Source organism: Ursus maritimus (genome assembly GCF_017311325.1).
Source record: "Ursus maritimus isolate PB19 chromosome X unlocalized genomic scaffold, ASM1731132v1 scaffold_X1, whole genome shotgun sequence".
Taxonomy (NCBI): domain Eukaryota; kingdom Metazoa; phylum Chordata; class Mammalia; order Carnivora; family Ursidae; genus Ursus; species Ursus maritimus.
The window spans coordinates 26,265,692-26,282,950 of NW_024423319.1; the positions used below are offsets into that span (position 1 = coordinate 26,265,692).

The 17,259-nt window shown below is 37.6% G+C and overlaps 1 protein-coding gene across 6 annotated transcripts in view; it reads left to right on the forward strand.

The window, feature by feature from the left end:
* TENM1 (teneurin transmembrane protein 1) overlaps nucleotides 1-17,259 on the forward strand; it is a 535,869-nt gene that overhangs the window by 264,796 nt on the left and 253,814 nt on the right. For 3 of the 6 annotated variants that reach the window (XM_040628223.1, XM_040628229.1, XM_040628232.1), the window contains exon 7: nucleotides 16,467-16,666. In XM_040628223.1, the coding sequence (XP_040484157.1) occupies nucleotides 16,467-16,666 (200 nt within the window). Of the gene's footprint in view, nucleotides 1-3,167; nucleotides 3,183-10,019; nucleotides 10,041-16,466; nucleotides 16,667-17,259 lie in introns of all 6 variants that reach the window. The other 3 variants (XM_040628235.1, XM_040628241.1, XM_040628247.1) reach the window with 2 other exon arrangements.

Sequence of the window (17,259 nt, forward strand, 5' to 3'; positions counted from 1 at the left end):
CCTTGTGGAAGATGTGATATACCTAAAAGGATATTTTCAACTGGTCAGCTGTATCCTGTTATGATTTTCTAGACATCACACACCCCATAAATACAATTGTAGAAGCTTGTCTTAATGATGCTGTGTGCGTTAAAATATAAAACTAAAAACCAGATAATCCTTTTTACATTGTTCTCCTCACACCCCTAGAGGACTGGGCATTGTAGTGCTGTGGTTAAGATCCTGGACTCTGGAGTCAGACAGATCTGGCTTTGAACACTGACTGTGTCAGTTCCTGGCTCTCTAACCTCAGGCAATGAATTGGTACAACCTTGCTGAACTACTATCCTCATCTGCAACACAAAGATGATAATAATAGTACCTGTCTCATAAGTTGGTCTTGAGGAACAAGTGAGATGATGGTTGTAAAGCACAGTGCCAGGCACATGGTTAAATTTAGCAGTACTTATTATTGGACCAACTGGTAATTACCTTGAGTTTATTGACATCCGGTTAGGTACTGTAGATCCTGCTTCGAACTTCTATCAGCTTCCCCACAAAAGATGGCCTTCTTGGGATTTAAATGTTTTCTCCTTTTAAAGTTTGATCTCTCTTTACTTCACAGTTTAACATCTATTATTTTGTAATCATCATCACCTTCATCGTCAAAGTGATGGATAAATAGAATGGCACTGTAAAAAAAAATCACATTCTGCTGGAATTGGTTCCCCATTAGCAGTAGTTATATATATCTACTTCTCCTTAGGAGATTAAAGAACTTTCTCACCACTTAGTTTTCCAAATGAAAGAAAATAATATTTGATTATAGACATTTAGCCTGCTAAGGTTTTATTTTTGAAATGTACTTGAATAATTTGAATTTAATTTCAAAAGGAAGAAAAAAGTCACAATCACATATTGGAATGTACCAGGAAAGCCAGCTGTCGGTTGTTCAGTAAACATTTATAGAATTGAAAGCATTATACTAAAACAGCCCCAACTACCTTAAAAGCCTACAAGCTAGTCATAACTCTTTCTCTTTAATAAACATCATGTAACAACTGCTTTAAACAGCGCAGGGGATAGAAAAAAGTAAAAGACTTAGTCCCAGACCTGTCACATAACATCCATAAATTGAACTAAAAATAATTACAATGTAATTTATCAACTAATATGGAATGTTAAAATCCTAAACATTATCAAATCCAATGTCTTTTTTTTAAGATGAAGAAACTGAGATCCAGAAGGGTCAAGAACACACAGAGAGATCTGAACTAGAACGAGGACATTTGATTCCACCTTTTCTGTTTTCTCATCTGTTATTGAAATAATATAACACAAACTAAACATATAAATTGCTAAAGAGTTTTCTAAGGAAGTATCAAAGACAAAAACTGCATAGGTAGGGAAATTGATTTTATTCAGGCTATTGCAATAGGGAAAGCAGTCCAGATCGAAAGATCAGAGTGTCTGAGCAGAATGGATTTTGCCTTAGACTTTTCTAGGAGGAGTAGATAAGGAACATGTGGGATGATTTACATTTGGGATTGTCTTGTACTCAGGGGAAGTCTCAGTCAGTCAGCTGAGCCGGAAATGTTTATGTCCACATCTAGCTAGTTGAATGGGAACAAATAATTGTAATCTTAGCTGATTATTTATGAGACAAAGAACAGGCAACTGGACGGTCTGTCTCTGGTCTTTCAGCAGGCTCCAGCAAAAGGGGAAAGGTCCGTCTTTGGCCTTGTTACAGGTCAACAAAGGAGTCTTCTGCAGTTCTTATGGGAGCTGTGAGAAAGGTGGACAGAGACCATATCTAATAAGTCATAGGGGAAGGGGTTTTTAATGGAGTTGTTTTTGGGTTTTGTTTGTTTGCTTTGCTGTAAGCCATTTCCTAAAACATAAAAGAGTGAGAGGGTTTTGGAAAACAAATGTTGGGAGGATTTCTTCACTAGCAGTTTTCCAGGAGCGTAGGGCTCAGATAAAGTCCAACATTGTCAGCTGTCATCAGAATAAAGACGTTTATCGGGTAGTTGATGGTACTGAATTCCTGCAGGTTGGATGCCAAAATAGAGCACAGGAACCAAAAGGGTGGATGGGGAGACAGAGCTAAAGGATACTCAAGTCAGCCTTTATGTCCTTTATAATGTTTGCAAAAGTCTGGCCTTGGGGGAAAGTGGCATTTCTCTTAAATTCATTCTATAAGATCTGTCACCACAAAGTTGAAGGGGGGGAAAAAGGTATTTTCTAGTTCAATGTCTGCTGAATATATGGCCATAGAAACAACATGTAGCTGATTGATGTGACACAGCCTACAGCCTGTCCTGAAGATGCTTTAGCCCAGACCAAGCAATGACTAGAGCTTCACCTTTCTGGGCTCCAGTTTCTTATCTGAAAAAGGAGGGAGTTGGCTTTGTTCGGGTTGAAAAATAATTTTTCCTCTCACCTACTAGGTTCTTGGCTGAGGCACCCACCCACCCCTGCTGTACTGAAAAAGAAAGCAGATTAACAGGAAGGAGAAAAACAAGTTTAATAACTTGTACACCCCCCCTGCATACACAGGAGAGACCCAGGAAAACAGAGTAGCTCCTGGAAGGGCCCAGGCCGCCACCTTAAATACCATCTCCAGCTAAAGACAAAAGATGTTGGGGGTGCGGGGAGCCAGTTATAGGAGCCGGTCAGGCCAAGCACAGTGAGCTAGAGTATGCTTGGTAGGCAGCTTTAAGTCCTCTCCTCCACTGATAAGAGTTTCTAGAGATTTATGCACATCTTCCTGGTACAGAGAGGGAGACACCCTTACAGATGGCGATTTCCCTTATAAATGTCAATGTCCCGACAAAAGGGGAACTTTTACACGGTTTTCTTATGTCTGCTGTTTCTTCAAGATGATCCTTACATCAAAGAATCATATTGTGGGATGGCAAATTCTGCTCTCCTTCAGCTTTAAAACTTTCAGGGAGTGGAAGAGGAATACAGTGGGCAGGGAAACACATTTTGCAAATTATATCTTACCCGAAGCACAAATGAAAGATGAAAGCCACATCTCTCCAGATAAAATGGAAGGGGGGGTCAGATTCCTGTCACACTTCCCCTGCCTTCACCTTTTCTTTCTTTGCCCTCCATTCTCCTCCCAGCTGCTAAAGCTTTGACAAACAAGGGGTGATGCTCTGTGGGACTGGCTTATCTCTAAGGTCCCCTCCAGCTGTGTACATTATGAGTCAGTGAATTCGAATTCTGCAGTTAAGGAAGAATAATTAGCCGTTCTGAATAAAAGTGGACCTATTTTTGCAAAAGGCGTGTACACTCCTGGAAAATGGTTGAAACGTATGTCTGTAAAATGTGAAAGCCACTTTGCCATTAAATTACTTGCAGAGAATTTTGTTGTAATTCAAAGAATTAATTCCCAGTTTTCTGCCTTGTAAGTTTGGATTTTTGACATCTATGTAACAATAACAGTCTGCACTTAGAGAGCATTTACAATTTCAAAATACTTTAATGTCTTTTATCCACAGAACAGTTTTATGCCGCAGCAGCTATTGTTACCCTTGTTTTACACTTGAAAAGGAAAACACAAGAAGGTTAAGAGACTTGGCTTGCATAACAGACATAACTACAGGCACAGCTGAAAGGAGGATCTAGTCTTTCCTAAATGTTAGCCCAAGACCCTTCCTGGAGCCTCTTCTTTCTTCTTTTAAAACTTCTTTTCTCAAGGCCAGTTGTTTAAGTAGCAGCTGTCTTGATTAAAAATCTGCATGCATATGGTCAAATGTATATCTTTTCCGTAAGAGTACTTTGCAAATCTTACATTTCCCTCCAAAGACCTGGGTTCAAGAAGACTCTCCCTACTCCTCAAAGCAGAACACCCACACACCTTGGGAACTGAAAGTTAACAGCCCAAAAGTACTTTTGATGACCTCCTTTCATTGTAGACCCAGCTGGAGAAGGGTGTGTGTGTGTGTGTGTGTGTGTGTGTGTGTGTGTGTGTTCTACTTGTTTTTTGGCTTTGTTGTTGTTGAGGTGTTTTGTTTTGTTTTACCTGCAGCATATTTATATTGGGAGCAATTTATTTGATGATGATTGCGGACCTTGTAAAAGCTTGAATTTCAGATTTACTTATAGTTTCATTGACATTTATTTCACAGGCCCAGCCAGTAGGTAAAGGGTCATTTTGTGGTACAAAGTAAAGAACTGCACCAACCCCACCCAGGTAATCACTGTACGTTCAGATGGAACACAGTCCTGCAGTATAACTCTGTGGTTCTTCAATATTGGTTCATAGGACATGTGGATATTAAAATGCACTCAGCTGCCCTTTGAGTCAACCCATAGTTTCAGTATCTTTTACTTAAAGGATATTAGAGCCCAGGACATTGTGGTAGAATTGGGAATAATTCATATAAGCACAACAAACCACATGAATAAAATAGTAGTAATGCACTAACAAAGACAACAATGTTGGGAGCGTAACATTATTATTTTTAAAGATTGATGGCAAATTACAGTAAATGTTTCCTATAATGCTATATAGATGTTTCTCTAATACAAGGTTTCAGGGGGCCCAGCTAGAGTGCTGCAGCTTGTTTTCAACTATATTAAATCACTTTATCAATATACTTCAGTTTTAACAAAAGCTTTTCTAAAGCATACTGGAGACCTGACTTCTAAAACAGATTTATGGGAAGGGTTCACTATGCTAAAAGGCAAACTTATTTACGGTATAAAAAATTCATGTTAAATATTCTTGGTCATATATGTTTAATGTTTCCTTCTTGTTTCATTTTAATCCTCATTTTACTTTTGTTTGTTTGTTTAACTAATAGACACCTTTCCTGTGGTCCCTCTAGCCTAGCAGTATACACCTGACAGGGGCGCTAAGTGGTGGTGTACTATGGAATGGCATATTGATCCTCCTGGAGTAGTCCTTCAGAAGCTAAGGGATCTTCCCACAGCATCTTTATACCATCATAGTTCTTTGAGAGAAACAGTGCATTGTAGAAAATTCACAAACCATGTGTGTTCCTAATTCTGTTGAGTATGTTTATATCTTTCCGCCTATATTATTTTTGGAGGAAGTTCAAACATTTACTCACTTTTGCATGAAGTCAAAGGTAATTCTCATATATAAAATGTGCTTTTGAAAACAAAATCTTAGAGTTCCAGGATTTAATGCACAAGTCTACATTTCCCTTTGCGTAACTTCGGCGCTCCTGTAGATTATAATCACATATCCTTTCTTGGCTTTCACCTTTCTAATACCATGAGCCTCTGGTTTTACTTCTGAACTCTTCTTGTAACTACATTTTCCCTTAGTTGTTTTCCTTGCCTTTTGCTGTGTCCACTATATATCCCACAGAAGGTATCTTTATCACCCAACCTCTCCATGAAAATAATATCAAGGGAAGAAAACTGAAACCTTAGTATTTACAGGCATAGAAGTTCATGATTTTTAGTGCTATGTGAGTCAAGATGCCATTTTAACTGTACTAAATACTCTAGAATGCTCACAAATGAAGCAGAAGAGAGCTTTTGCCCTTGAGAAACATCCTGTTCGACAGGAGAGCTAGAGGAAACACGCATACATGCCCACAATGCAAACTCGCATGCAACCAACTGGCATACAGAAGTAGAGATAGGATGCTTAGGTGATTAAGAGGCTTAAAAGACAAAAGATGAAAAGATGATTGTTTATTATAGAAGTAGTTTGAGCTGGGCCTTGAGAAACCAGAAAAATCAATCCAAGTTGACCTTAAAGAGCGCATATTTAGGAGAATGGACTAATAGAGTAGTGGGGGAAAATGCAGATGGTAATAGCCTAAGTGGTAAATGGATAATGAAGCAATAGAGGCAGCAGATGGAGACAGCTTGGCAAGGAAAGGAAGGAGATAAATAGTATGATAACTAGGTTGAGGGGCAGTTGGGTCATTTTAGTTGTTTTTTTGTTTTTCGTTTTTTTAAAGAGAGACTTGTGCTTGTTTGAAGATGAAGAATAAGAAACCAGTAGAGAGGGAGACATTGAGAATGCCAGTAAGAAAAGAGAGAGTGAAGAGACCAAAGTCTGGACAAGAGAAAAGAGGAGGGAGGAGCCTCAGAGAGAAACTGGGACACGGAATTTTATGGCACACTGAGTATGAGATTTTGATATTGTGGAAATGAGAGGTAGGAGTTCCAAAAGAGGACCCAGTAAGTGTTCCATGGATGCTACTATCTAGCCCAATTTTGTATTACTATTGTTGTTACTGGGTTTTTTTAAAGATTTTATTTATTTATTTGAAACAGCATGAGAGAGAGAGAGCATGAGTGGGGGGGGTGGGCAGCAGAGAGAGAGGGAGAAGCAGACTCCCCACTGAGAAGGGAGCCAATGGACATGGGGCTCGATCCCAAGACCCTGAGATCATGACCTGAGCCGAAGGCAGATGCTTCACTGACTGAACCACCCAGGCGCCCCAGTATTATTGTTACTACACGTAGTGAGTTTTGCTTGTGAGAAGAAGTTTTAATTTGATATTATTGAAGATTTTCCGGGTTCCTTAAAGATAGAAATTAAAGGCAATAGCAAATAGGACAACCCATGAGAACCGGTGCCCCTGCGGGCTGCTGCTTTTCCCCAAGGCCTGGAACATGAAGCTGTACAACCCCCTCAGTACTCTCAACTGTGGGATAGGTGCGCCGTAATATAATTGCCTGTATCAAATGCCCGGTAGGTTGATGTCAAGATTTTAGACAGCCATGACTTCCCTGTCTCTGGGGACTTACATTCTAAGACACAAAAGTGGGTGCTGGATAAATTGAGCCATGTCAAGCCCTCCTGCCACCATCCCAGTATAGAAGATGTGATCCTAATAATCTACATAGAACTAACATCTAGCATTGTCTAAAAATATAGAAAAGAGGCATCCCTGCCGTGTGCTGCCAATTACATGTTCTAAAATACTGGCCAGGCGATAGTTCAGCTTTTAGGTAGTAGGTGACCATCTAAAACCACTTGGAAACACATCAAAACTCTTATGACAGTTCATGATTGTGTGTGTGTGTGTGTGTGTGTGTGTGTGTGTGCGCGCGCGTGCAAGCTCTGCATGCCAATTTAGAGCTTAGAACCATATCTTTTGGAACAGCTTTATTGAGCTATAATTTACGTACTGTATAATTCACTGATTTAAAGTGTGCAATTTAGCAGTTCTTAGCATATTCAGAGTTGTGTAGCCGTTATCACTATTTAGTTCTAGAACATTTTCATCACACCGAAAAGAAACCTCATAGGCGTTGGCAGTTACCCCATATCCCCACTTCTCCCCAGCCCCTGGCAACCACTAATCTATTTCCTGTCTTTATAGATTTGCCTATGTGTACATTTTATATAAATGGAATCATATAATATGTATTCTTTTGTGTCTGGCTTCTTTCAGTTAACATAATGTTTTCAAAGTTGGCCCATGTTGTGGCATGTACTGATATGTCATTCCTTTTTATGGTTGAATAATATTCCACTGTGGGAGTATATCATATTTTGTTTATCCACTCATCAATTGATGGACCTTTTGTGGATTTTCACTTTTTTTGGTTATTATGAATAATACTGCTATAAGCATTCATGTACAAGTTTTCATTAGAACACCTGTTTTCAGTTTTTTTGAGAGGCCAAGGGTAAAAGGGTGCCAATTTCTCCATATCTGTCAACACCTGTTATTGTTTATCATTCTTATTTTAGCTATTCTAGTGGGTATGAAGTGGTATCTCATTGTGGTTTTAACTTGCATGTCCTTGGTGACTAATGATATTGAGCCTCTTTTCCTGTGCTTATTGGCCATTTGTATTTCTTCTTTGAAGAAACATCTATTCAGATCCTTTGACCGTTTTTCAATTGGTTTATTTGTATTTTTATTGGTGAGTTTGTTAAGTCTTCATAATGTATTCTAAATACAAGTCTCTTTTCCAATATATGATTTGCAAATGTTTTCTCCCATTCTGTAGACAGTCTCTTCACTTTCTTGATGGTGTCCTCTGAGGCACAAAAGTTTTTAATTTTGAAGAAGTCAAATGTATCTATTGTTGCTTTTGTTGTATGTGCTTTTGATCTCATGTCTAAGAAACTATTGCCAAATCCCAGGTCACAAAGATTTATGCCTGTGCTTTCATCTGAGAATTTTATAGGTTTAGTTCTTAAATGTAGATATTTGGTCCATTTTGAGTTAATTTTTGTATATATGGCATGAGGGAGTGGTTCAACTTCACTCTTTCGCTTGTGGATATCCACTTGTCCATCACCAGTTCACTGGTTGAAAAGGCTATTCTTTCCCCCATTGAATTATCTTGGTGCCCTTGTTGAAATTCAGTTGACCATAAATATGATGTTTTATTTCTTCATTTTCACTTCTATTCCATTTGATCTATATATCTACCGTATAATACCAGTACCATTACTGTAGCTTTGTAATAAGTTTTGAAATCAGGAAGTGGGAGGCCTCCAGTGTTTTCCTATTTATTTTTTTAAGATTGCTTTAGTTATTCTGGGTTCCTTGAATTTCCATATGAATTTTACCTCAGCTTGTGTATTTCTGGAAAATGGGAGTTAGAATTTTGGTAGGGATTGAATTGAATCCATAAATCAGCTTAGGAAGTATTGCCATTTTAATAATAGTATATCTTAAAATCCATGAATATGGGTGTTTCCATTTATTTAGGCCTTCTTTAATTTCTTTCAATGATGTTTTGTATTTCTCAGTGTACAAGTCTTGCAACTTTTTTAAAAAAGATTTATTTATTTATTTATTTATTTATTTATTTATTTATTTATTTATTTTAGAGAGGGAGCCAGCGTGAGCTGGGTTGGGGAGGGGCAGAGGGAGAAGGAAAGAATCTTCAAGCAGGGACGCCTGGGTGGCTCAGTGGTAAAGTATCTCCCTTCAGCTCAGATCATGATCCTGGGGTCCTGGAATCAAGTCCTACATCAGTCTCCTTGCTCAGCGGGGAGCTTGCTTCTCCCTCTGCCTGCTATTCCTCCTGCTTGTGCTCTCTCCCCCCACCGACAAATAAATAAATAAAATCTTTTTAAAAAAATTAAAAAGAATCTTCAAAGCAGACTCCCCACTGAACATGGAGCCCAATGTGGGGCTCCATCCCAGGGCCCTGAGATCATGACCTGAGCTGAAACCAAGAATTGGACACTCACCCAACTGAGCCACTCAGGCACCCCAACTTGCAGCTTTTTTTAAGCGTATCCCTAAGTTTTTTTTAAATTCTTTTTGATGATATTATAAGTGGAAATCATTTCTTTAATTTCCTTTTTTGACTTTTCATTGCATGGTCCATATTTATTCATTAACCTTTGAATATGGTGTTGTTGGGGTTTTTTTGCTAGTGGCAATACTATTTTCTTTTAAGAAGGTGTTTTATACCATGTTGACCCATGATTCTGAGTCAGTTCAAGTTTTTACCAATGAAATTCAAAGAGATTGACTACTTCATGTACCATTGGTAATAATCCACAGACTGACATTCTGCAAACACAATTTGTGTTTCACAGTATGAGATTGTATATCAAGTCAGGAGAGCCTGAAATTTGGAAACTAATGTTTGTGAATACTACTTAGTGGTCATTGTAACACACCGGAAGAACTGTGAAATCTAAAAAAAATTTTTAGGAAAGTGGAAATCCTTATGACAGAACTTGAAGAAATACTTCTAAGATGAGAATTATGTCTTTTAAACAATAATATGTTCAACAAACAGATACACAGGGTCAAAATGCAATTCAAAATTCGCCTTTTAATTAATGGTGAGATTTTAACAATACCATTTCACTTCTGTCTGGGAAGATGCATGTAATACTAGAGGGGCTACTGTACTGGAGTCTGAAGTCTTTCAGTGTCTGGACGTAATTGTTTACACTTACACACTAATGTATTTCTCAAGTGTAATATTCACTAATGGACTTTCCCACACAATCAGCTGTCTATTATCAGTGTCAGGAAGGCAGAGGTATTTTATTTCTAAACACATTTTATTCTCAGTTAATCCCCAAAGGTCTCCGTGTGGAGATGTTACAGTTCTTCCTCCCACTAAACCTTGTACCAAAATGTCAAAATAAATGATCAACATTACTAAATAAGTTATCAAGATTACTAGTTTGTTAATTCATCGAAACAATATTTACCAAGTTCCTACTAGGTACAAGGTTCATTCTTCCTTTTCTTTCTCCTGCATACTCCTGGGTTATAGAACCGATATAAAAAACATGTGCAATACACCGTCTGGAAAATCCCTCCCTGAAGAACTGAGTTGAATACATATTTTTCTTCAACAGTTCATATAAAGAAAATTATACATGGCTACTTCTTAGATGGGAAGGGTAGGATAGGTTTTCACTGACCCCTTTATATCTCTTCACAGCTTTTGATCACAGGAATTCGGGGTTCATTTCCCCTCCTCATTTTGTTCCAAGCACTGATACTCTAAATTTCATAATGATTTGTTAACTATGAAACAATTACTATGTTTGAAGGAACAGAAGGGAGACGGTACTTAACACATGAGACACACACTAAGACTAATTCAGGTGAAAGACCATACCAAAGGTATTTGTTGATATCTTTTGAGGGTTTGGGACATGCCATAGGATGACATGACGGGCAAATATAATCTTAAGGCATGTTTCTTTTTCATCCCTTTGGACAACATTCCCTTCAGTTAATAAAGCCGGTATCTTCTTTGCTTAGATACATTTTATGGAACTTGCAAACCCCTTAAAAGACTGCTAAGATTGCTATTACGGACAATACCACAGCCTTTAACCTGGTCATTTTTACATGAGGACCTGATATGAGAATCTTTTTAATGACCACATGTCAGTGTCTTCTACTCATGTTGCGCCGAGTTTTGTGCAGGATGATTAAATCCAGTCTAGCTACCTTAAATAGAAAAAATAAATACATGTATATGTCCAGAATAGAGTTCCTTACCCCTATCTTATAAGGACAATTTTGTTAATAATTATGTTCTTAGTATTCAGGTATGTGTCTGAGTCTAGAGATAATGAAGCCTTGGTTTAGTCAATACAGCCACTGCACACAGTGTCTGTCACCAATTCCGGGCCTCTGTATTTACCTTCCAGGTAGCTTGACCTTTTCCTTTTGAACTAAGCAACTGTCCGTTAGCATGCCATCCTTCCACACGGCCCATCTGCCATTGGTTTTTCCCACTCAGCAGTTGATGCCTGTGTTGCAAGCTATAAAGAGAGTGTTTAGCTCAAACTAAATTGGTGGATATTGGTGGGACTGTGCTAATGACAGTACTGCACAGTTTGATATGATCCGTGGCTGTTTGCTCTTCCTCTTACATTTCTGCAAGGGAGTGTTCTGCCCCTGAAGAATACGGTCTTCCAGGACCTTCTGATATGCTGTAGCAATCTAAGTGATTAAATGACAATTAAAACATTCATGCTACAAAATCCCTACCTTAGTGCCGTATTTTAGGACCGCTGCTGACACTTTGCAAATGAGGGATCAAAGTCCAGGTTAAGTTTGGCCAAAATTATTCCACTTCCTTATCCTGGCGCAGAATGTCTTCCTGAAATCACATTCCGTATTGTTTGTCTGCATGTCATTTTCTTCTCTTTAGTTTTCCCCTTTGAGCTACATTAAGGAAAAAAAATGAAATAGTAAATTAACTAAGAACCACTATGTTGTAACCTGTAACAAATTTCGAGAGAAGATAAAATGGAGCGGGCTATTTAGTGATGTAGATTGCTAACAGGGAGACGTCCCCCTTTCTGATGCACTCAACTCTAAAGGTTAGAGGCTGAAAAATTTTCCATCTGCAAGCTGTGAGAATTTCTCTTTAATACCAAATTGCAGCAGCTAGCTTGCTATGCTATTTTTATTTAAATTATAGTCCACATGTTCATTCATGTTGTCATGTCTCTTCACCTATCTTGTTTTAACTATGATGCAGGCTCTCAAAGGGTAAGACCACCTTTTAAAATCATTTTTGTAAATGACTTAGTATATATGCTTCAGATATTTACTAATGCTAGTAACCAGGAAGCTCCAACAACACAACTTCACAAGTTTCTTTTGATTTAGTGAATAACATTTAAGTAGCCTCATTATGCAGTATATGATGCTATAAAGTGCAGAAGGAAGACATGGTGTAGCATTTGGTAAGGCTCATATATAAAGGTTAATGTCCATCAGCCAGTTTTGCCCTGATTTTTTAAAATGACAGTGTCTGCATTCATTAAATGCTGTTTGTAGCACCTTTAAAATAGTGCTTGTAGAACCTAATTTTAAATTATTTTATATTTATAATAGTGTTTGAACAACCACATGATGCATTTTAAGAAGTGATAAGAGCCCCTGATGAGGATAGCGATTGAACAAACTGAACATTAAGTTGAGAACAGAAGTATCTGCATAAACACGGTCTATTAATTGTCTGCTCTTTGAAGACATCTGTCAGCTCCAGGACCTTAAGAGTTAAATGCATAAACAATCCTTTGGGCACAAGACCGTTCTGTCTCACATGGGAAAAAGTAACTTTCAGTGAAAAATAAGGTCCTCGGTTGGTCATCTATCATCTCAAAGGGCATATTTTATTATAAATGTCAATTCCACAAAATTATGTGTCCTGTAATACATAATTATGTTCAAAATTGCATTTGAAATCTATTATTAACAGTTAACAGTGAACATTCTTAAAATAGTTATTACTCTTGGCCTTAACACAAAAAGCAATAATGGAGGTCTTTTAGGGAGTTAAAAGCTAGAAGGCATTGGCCTCTGAATAAAGCCACTGCAGGTGTGTTTCTTAATGGGCTGTTAATTTTATAGCAAGCGAACACAAAGGACAGAGACCATGTGTGTTTTTAAACTGTGTTTGGTGTGGAGAAAGAGTTGATGGCTGAAAAATATAAAGGCAGTATGAAATGAGACCAAATTGAATTTTCCCTCTTAAAGTGTGATCCTTGTGGCTTAAAACCAAGGCGAACTAATTCTTGCCCCTCCTCTTCTATCCTTTCCCTCCCCACCACCACTTAACAGAGAATTCTACAGAAACAGAGAGTAAACTAGCACATCGGAAATAATTAGAAAATACGGCAATAAATAATAAAGATCTGCTTGTTGAAACTCCACATCTTCTCACACTAACCAGCTCCTTCTAGGTTTCTTGTTTTTGCTACTGGCATTGTCTGAGTCACCCAAACTCAACGACCATAGGGTCAGTTTTGACCCTTCCTTAGCTGCCATACCTAGCATCCCAGTGCCCTGAGAACCTTGCTTCTCAATGTGTAGGCTGTGGACCATGTAGCATGTGCATTACTTGGGAACTTGTGAGAAATATCTGACCTCAGACCTACTGAATCATAATCTGCGTGTTAGCAAGACACCCTGCCTTCAGCACATTCAGGTTTGAGAAGCGCCGGGCTATAATCTTCCTGTACATTGTCTTCTTTCTTTTTTTCTCTTTGAGAAAATAACTTTTATTATTATAAATCAGTCTCTTTATATTTTAAATATATTTTTTGTAAAATATATGTCTTCAGATTTTACTTTTTAATTCAGAGTGATGACTCTTACCTTTTAACATAAGCATTTAGTTTATTGCTCTTTATTTTATTATGATTTATCTTCCATCTTCTTTATGTTTTCTAATTGATCCATCTAGTCTGTGCCTTCCCTTTCTTGCCTTAGTTTAGATAAATTATTTTTATCTCAGTATTACTTTCTCTATGCTAGTTTGAAAAATAAATTTTTGTTTTTTAGGATTTATGCTTGAAAGTACAATAAGATTTTTAAAATTCATAATAATCTGAAGTTCATTGAAATTTCTGTCACTCTTTAGGATAACCCAGTTTTATACTTCCTCAATAATATGTGATTTTTTTAAACTTTATTGAGGAAAAATTGACAAGTATAGTATATATTTAAAATATACAACATGCTGATTTCATATACCTATACAATGTAGAAATGATTAAAAAGGTCAAGATAATTAACACATCCATCACCTCATATACTCAACTTTTTTGCTGTGGTAAGAATGCTTAGGATCTACTCTCAACAACATTCCAGTATATAATACTGTGTTATTAACTATAGTGCCCATGCTCTATGTTCGATTGTCAGAACTCTTCTTAAAACTAAAAATTTGTACCCTTTGACCTACATCACCCCATTTCCCCCTCCCTCCAGCACTGGCAGCCATTCTAGTTTCTGTTTCTATGAAATTGGCTCTTATTCTTTATAGATCCCACACATAAGTGATACCGTGCAGTATTTGTCTTTCTCTGTCTGGCTTAGTTTACTTAGCATCATGCCCTCCAGATTCATCCATGTTGTTGCAGATGGCAGGATTTCCTTTTTTTTTTTTTTTTGGCTGAATAATATTTGCTGTGTGGGTATATATACATACATATATACACACAATGGGGTGTTTTTATATACGTATTATATGTTGTATATTACACACACATCACATTTTCTTTATCCATTCTTTCATCAAAGGATATTTAGGTTGTTTCCTTATCTTGGCTATTGTGAGTACTGCTGCAGTGAATGTGGGTGTACAGATACATCTTCAGGATCTTGATTTCAGTTCTTTTGGATATATACCCAGAAGTGGGGTTGCTGGATCATATGGTAGTTCTATTTTTTGAGCACCTACCATACTGTTTTCCAAAACAATTGTACCATTTTGCATACCCACCAATAGTATATAAGAGTATAAGGGTTCCCTTTTCTCTACATCCTTACCAACATTGTTATTTCTTATCTTTTTGATAATAGCCAACCTAACGGGGTATGAGGTGATATCTCATTATGGGTTTGATTTGAATTTCCCCAATGATTAGTGATGTTGAGCACCTTTTCATATACCTGTTGGCCATCTGTATGTCTTTTTTGGAAAAATGTTCAAGTCCTTTGCCCATTTTTAAATTGGATTATTTGCTTTTTTTGCTATTGAGTTGGAATATTTGCTTTTTTACTGTTGAGTCACATGAATTGTTTATATATTTTGAACATTCACAGCTTATCAGATATATGGTTTGCAAATAATTTTCTCCCATTCTGTAGGTTGCCTTTTCAATTTATTGATTGTTTCTTTTGCTGTGCAGAGCTCTCTAGTTTGATATAGCTCCACTTGTTTATTTTATAGTTGACTGGAATGGACTTATCCCATGTGAACTGTTGAGCCCACCCTAAATTGAGATCTTTATGTCATTTCACCTGAATTATTGCTCCATAATTCTCTATTATTCTTGTGTTTCCGTGCTCTAAATCATCCTACCTTCTGACTCAAGATCAGTCTTTCTAATGTATCCAGATATTTCCTCTCTTCTTCAAAACCTTTAATGGCTTTCCATCGTTTACTCAGTAAACCCTCAGGACTGGCATTCAAGGCCCTAGGATGCCATCATTTCCCTCCAGCCCTATCTGCAACTGTTCCTCTCTATAAACACATACCGTACACCGTAGCTTTACAAGTTTCTCTCCTCTTTGTTTTGGTACAAAGTGTTCCTTTCCTGTGGAACATTCTTCTGAACAGCTCTGTTGAAATCTTCTCCCTCCTTTAAGACCCATCTTCAATACTACTTCCCATAAATACCCTTTTCTCATTCATTCATTCATGCATTAAATAAATATGTATGGAGAACATACTGTTTGCGTACATTCTTCTAGTAACTGAGGATAAAGGAAGGAACAAAACAGCCACAGCCTCATGGAACTAATATTCTACTGGGAGAAAATAGGCAATAAACAAGTAAGACATGGTATGTTAGGGGGTGATAAGTACTAAGAAGAAAAATAAAGATAAAGGGCATAGAGACAGCTAAGAATGAGGAGTATCCTCCAACCAAATAACCTTTACTCCTTTGAATACCTAGAGCACTTATTTTCCTTTACAACATGATTATTTGTGCACTGGTCCTATTTCCTCTCATATATTCAAAGCTCTTTGAGAGCAAGAACTACATCTTGTTCATCATTGTATGTCCTGTAGCTACCCAGACCACGCTCAGTAAATAGTGGTTAATCAAATGTTTCACGTGTATTGAGTTTGAGAAGTTCTTTGTGGACTCTGGGAAACAAACTGAGGGCTTCAGAGGGGAGGGGGTGGGGGATTGGGATAGGCCGGTGATGGGTAGTAAGGAGGGCACATATTGCATAGTGCACTGGGTGTTATACGCAACTAATGAATCATGGAACATTGCATCAAAAACTGGGGATGTACTGTATGGTGACTAATATAACAAAATAAAAATTATTTTAAAAAATGAATCAAATGATGGAAATAAATGCAATAATAGTTCAAGAGAAGGAAGAGGCTTCTTGGAAGATTATTTGATTTGGGTAAGGCCTTGAAATATGGGTAGGGTAGGAAGGGAGAAAGAGCTTAGTAAGTCATTTTGATGTATTTGTGCTGAAAAACTAAAAACCATTGCTTTATAAGTTAAGATTAATATTATGTACAATTTTCTTTACCTTTAAAACCAGTGTTTCAGAAGGGACGGGCAATAGACACTGGAGAAGTTGACATTGGTGCACAGGTCATGCAGACCATTCCGCCCGGCTTATTCTGGCGTTTCCAGATTACTATCCACCATCCTATATATCTGAAATTCAATATTTCTTTAGCCAAGGACTCTCTGCTGGGAATTTATGGCAGAAGAAACATTCCACCTACACACACTCAGGTATTTGATGTTACAGGTATTTTCTTGACCCTTTTAGAGGGTGGTGGGATGAATAGTTCAGGGTTCGTGACTCGCAAAGTATGTGGGAGCCAAAGATAAAGGTAGACAATGTTTGTAATGGGCAAATACCCGAATTAATCACACTCAAACAAATGAAAAAGAAATGATGTTGAGAAAAAAGCAATAGCATTTAGCAGAGCAAATTCAGAAAAGAAAGTTTAAGAAGATATTCTTAAAACTTGAATTCTGTTTTCTGAAACAGGATGATCATGAGCTTTCCCCGCCCCCTCATCTTACTTAGTTTTTGGGTCCACACCCCCTTAGCTGGTTCCATATGGCCTTGACCCCTTGTCCCAGTGAAAAATGCAAATCAATAAAGGAAATGAGTCTAAAAGGGAGGTTTTTATCTTACAGGTAGAAATTTTTCTTGTTTTTGTTAATAATAACTCAAATATGTAAAACCTCAATGGTTTACAAAGCCCTTCTATAAATGTTAGCCACCTGATTTCCCTCGTTTTTTTTTTTCCTTATCTCTTACTTGCATGAACCCACTTGGGGCCCTGATCCATCTAAGAAGTAGCGTAAGGAATCAT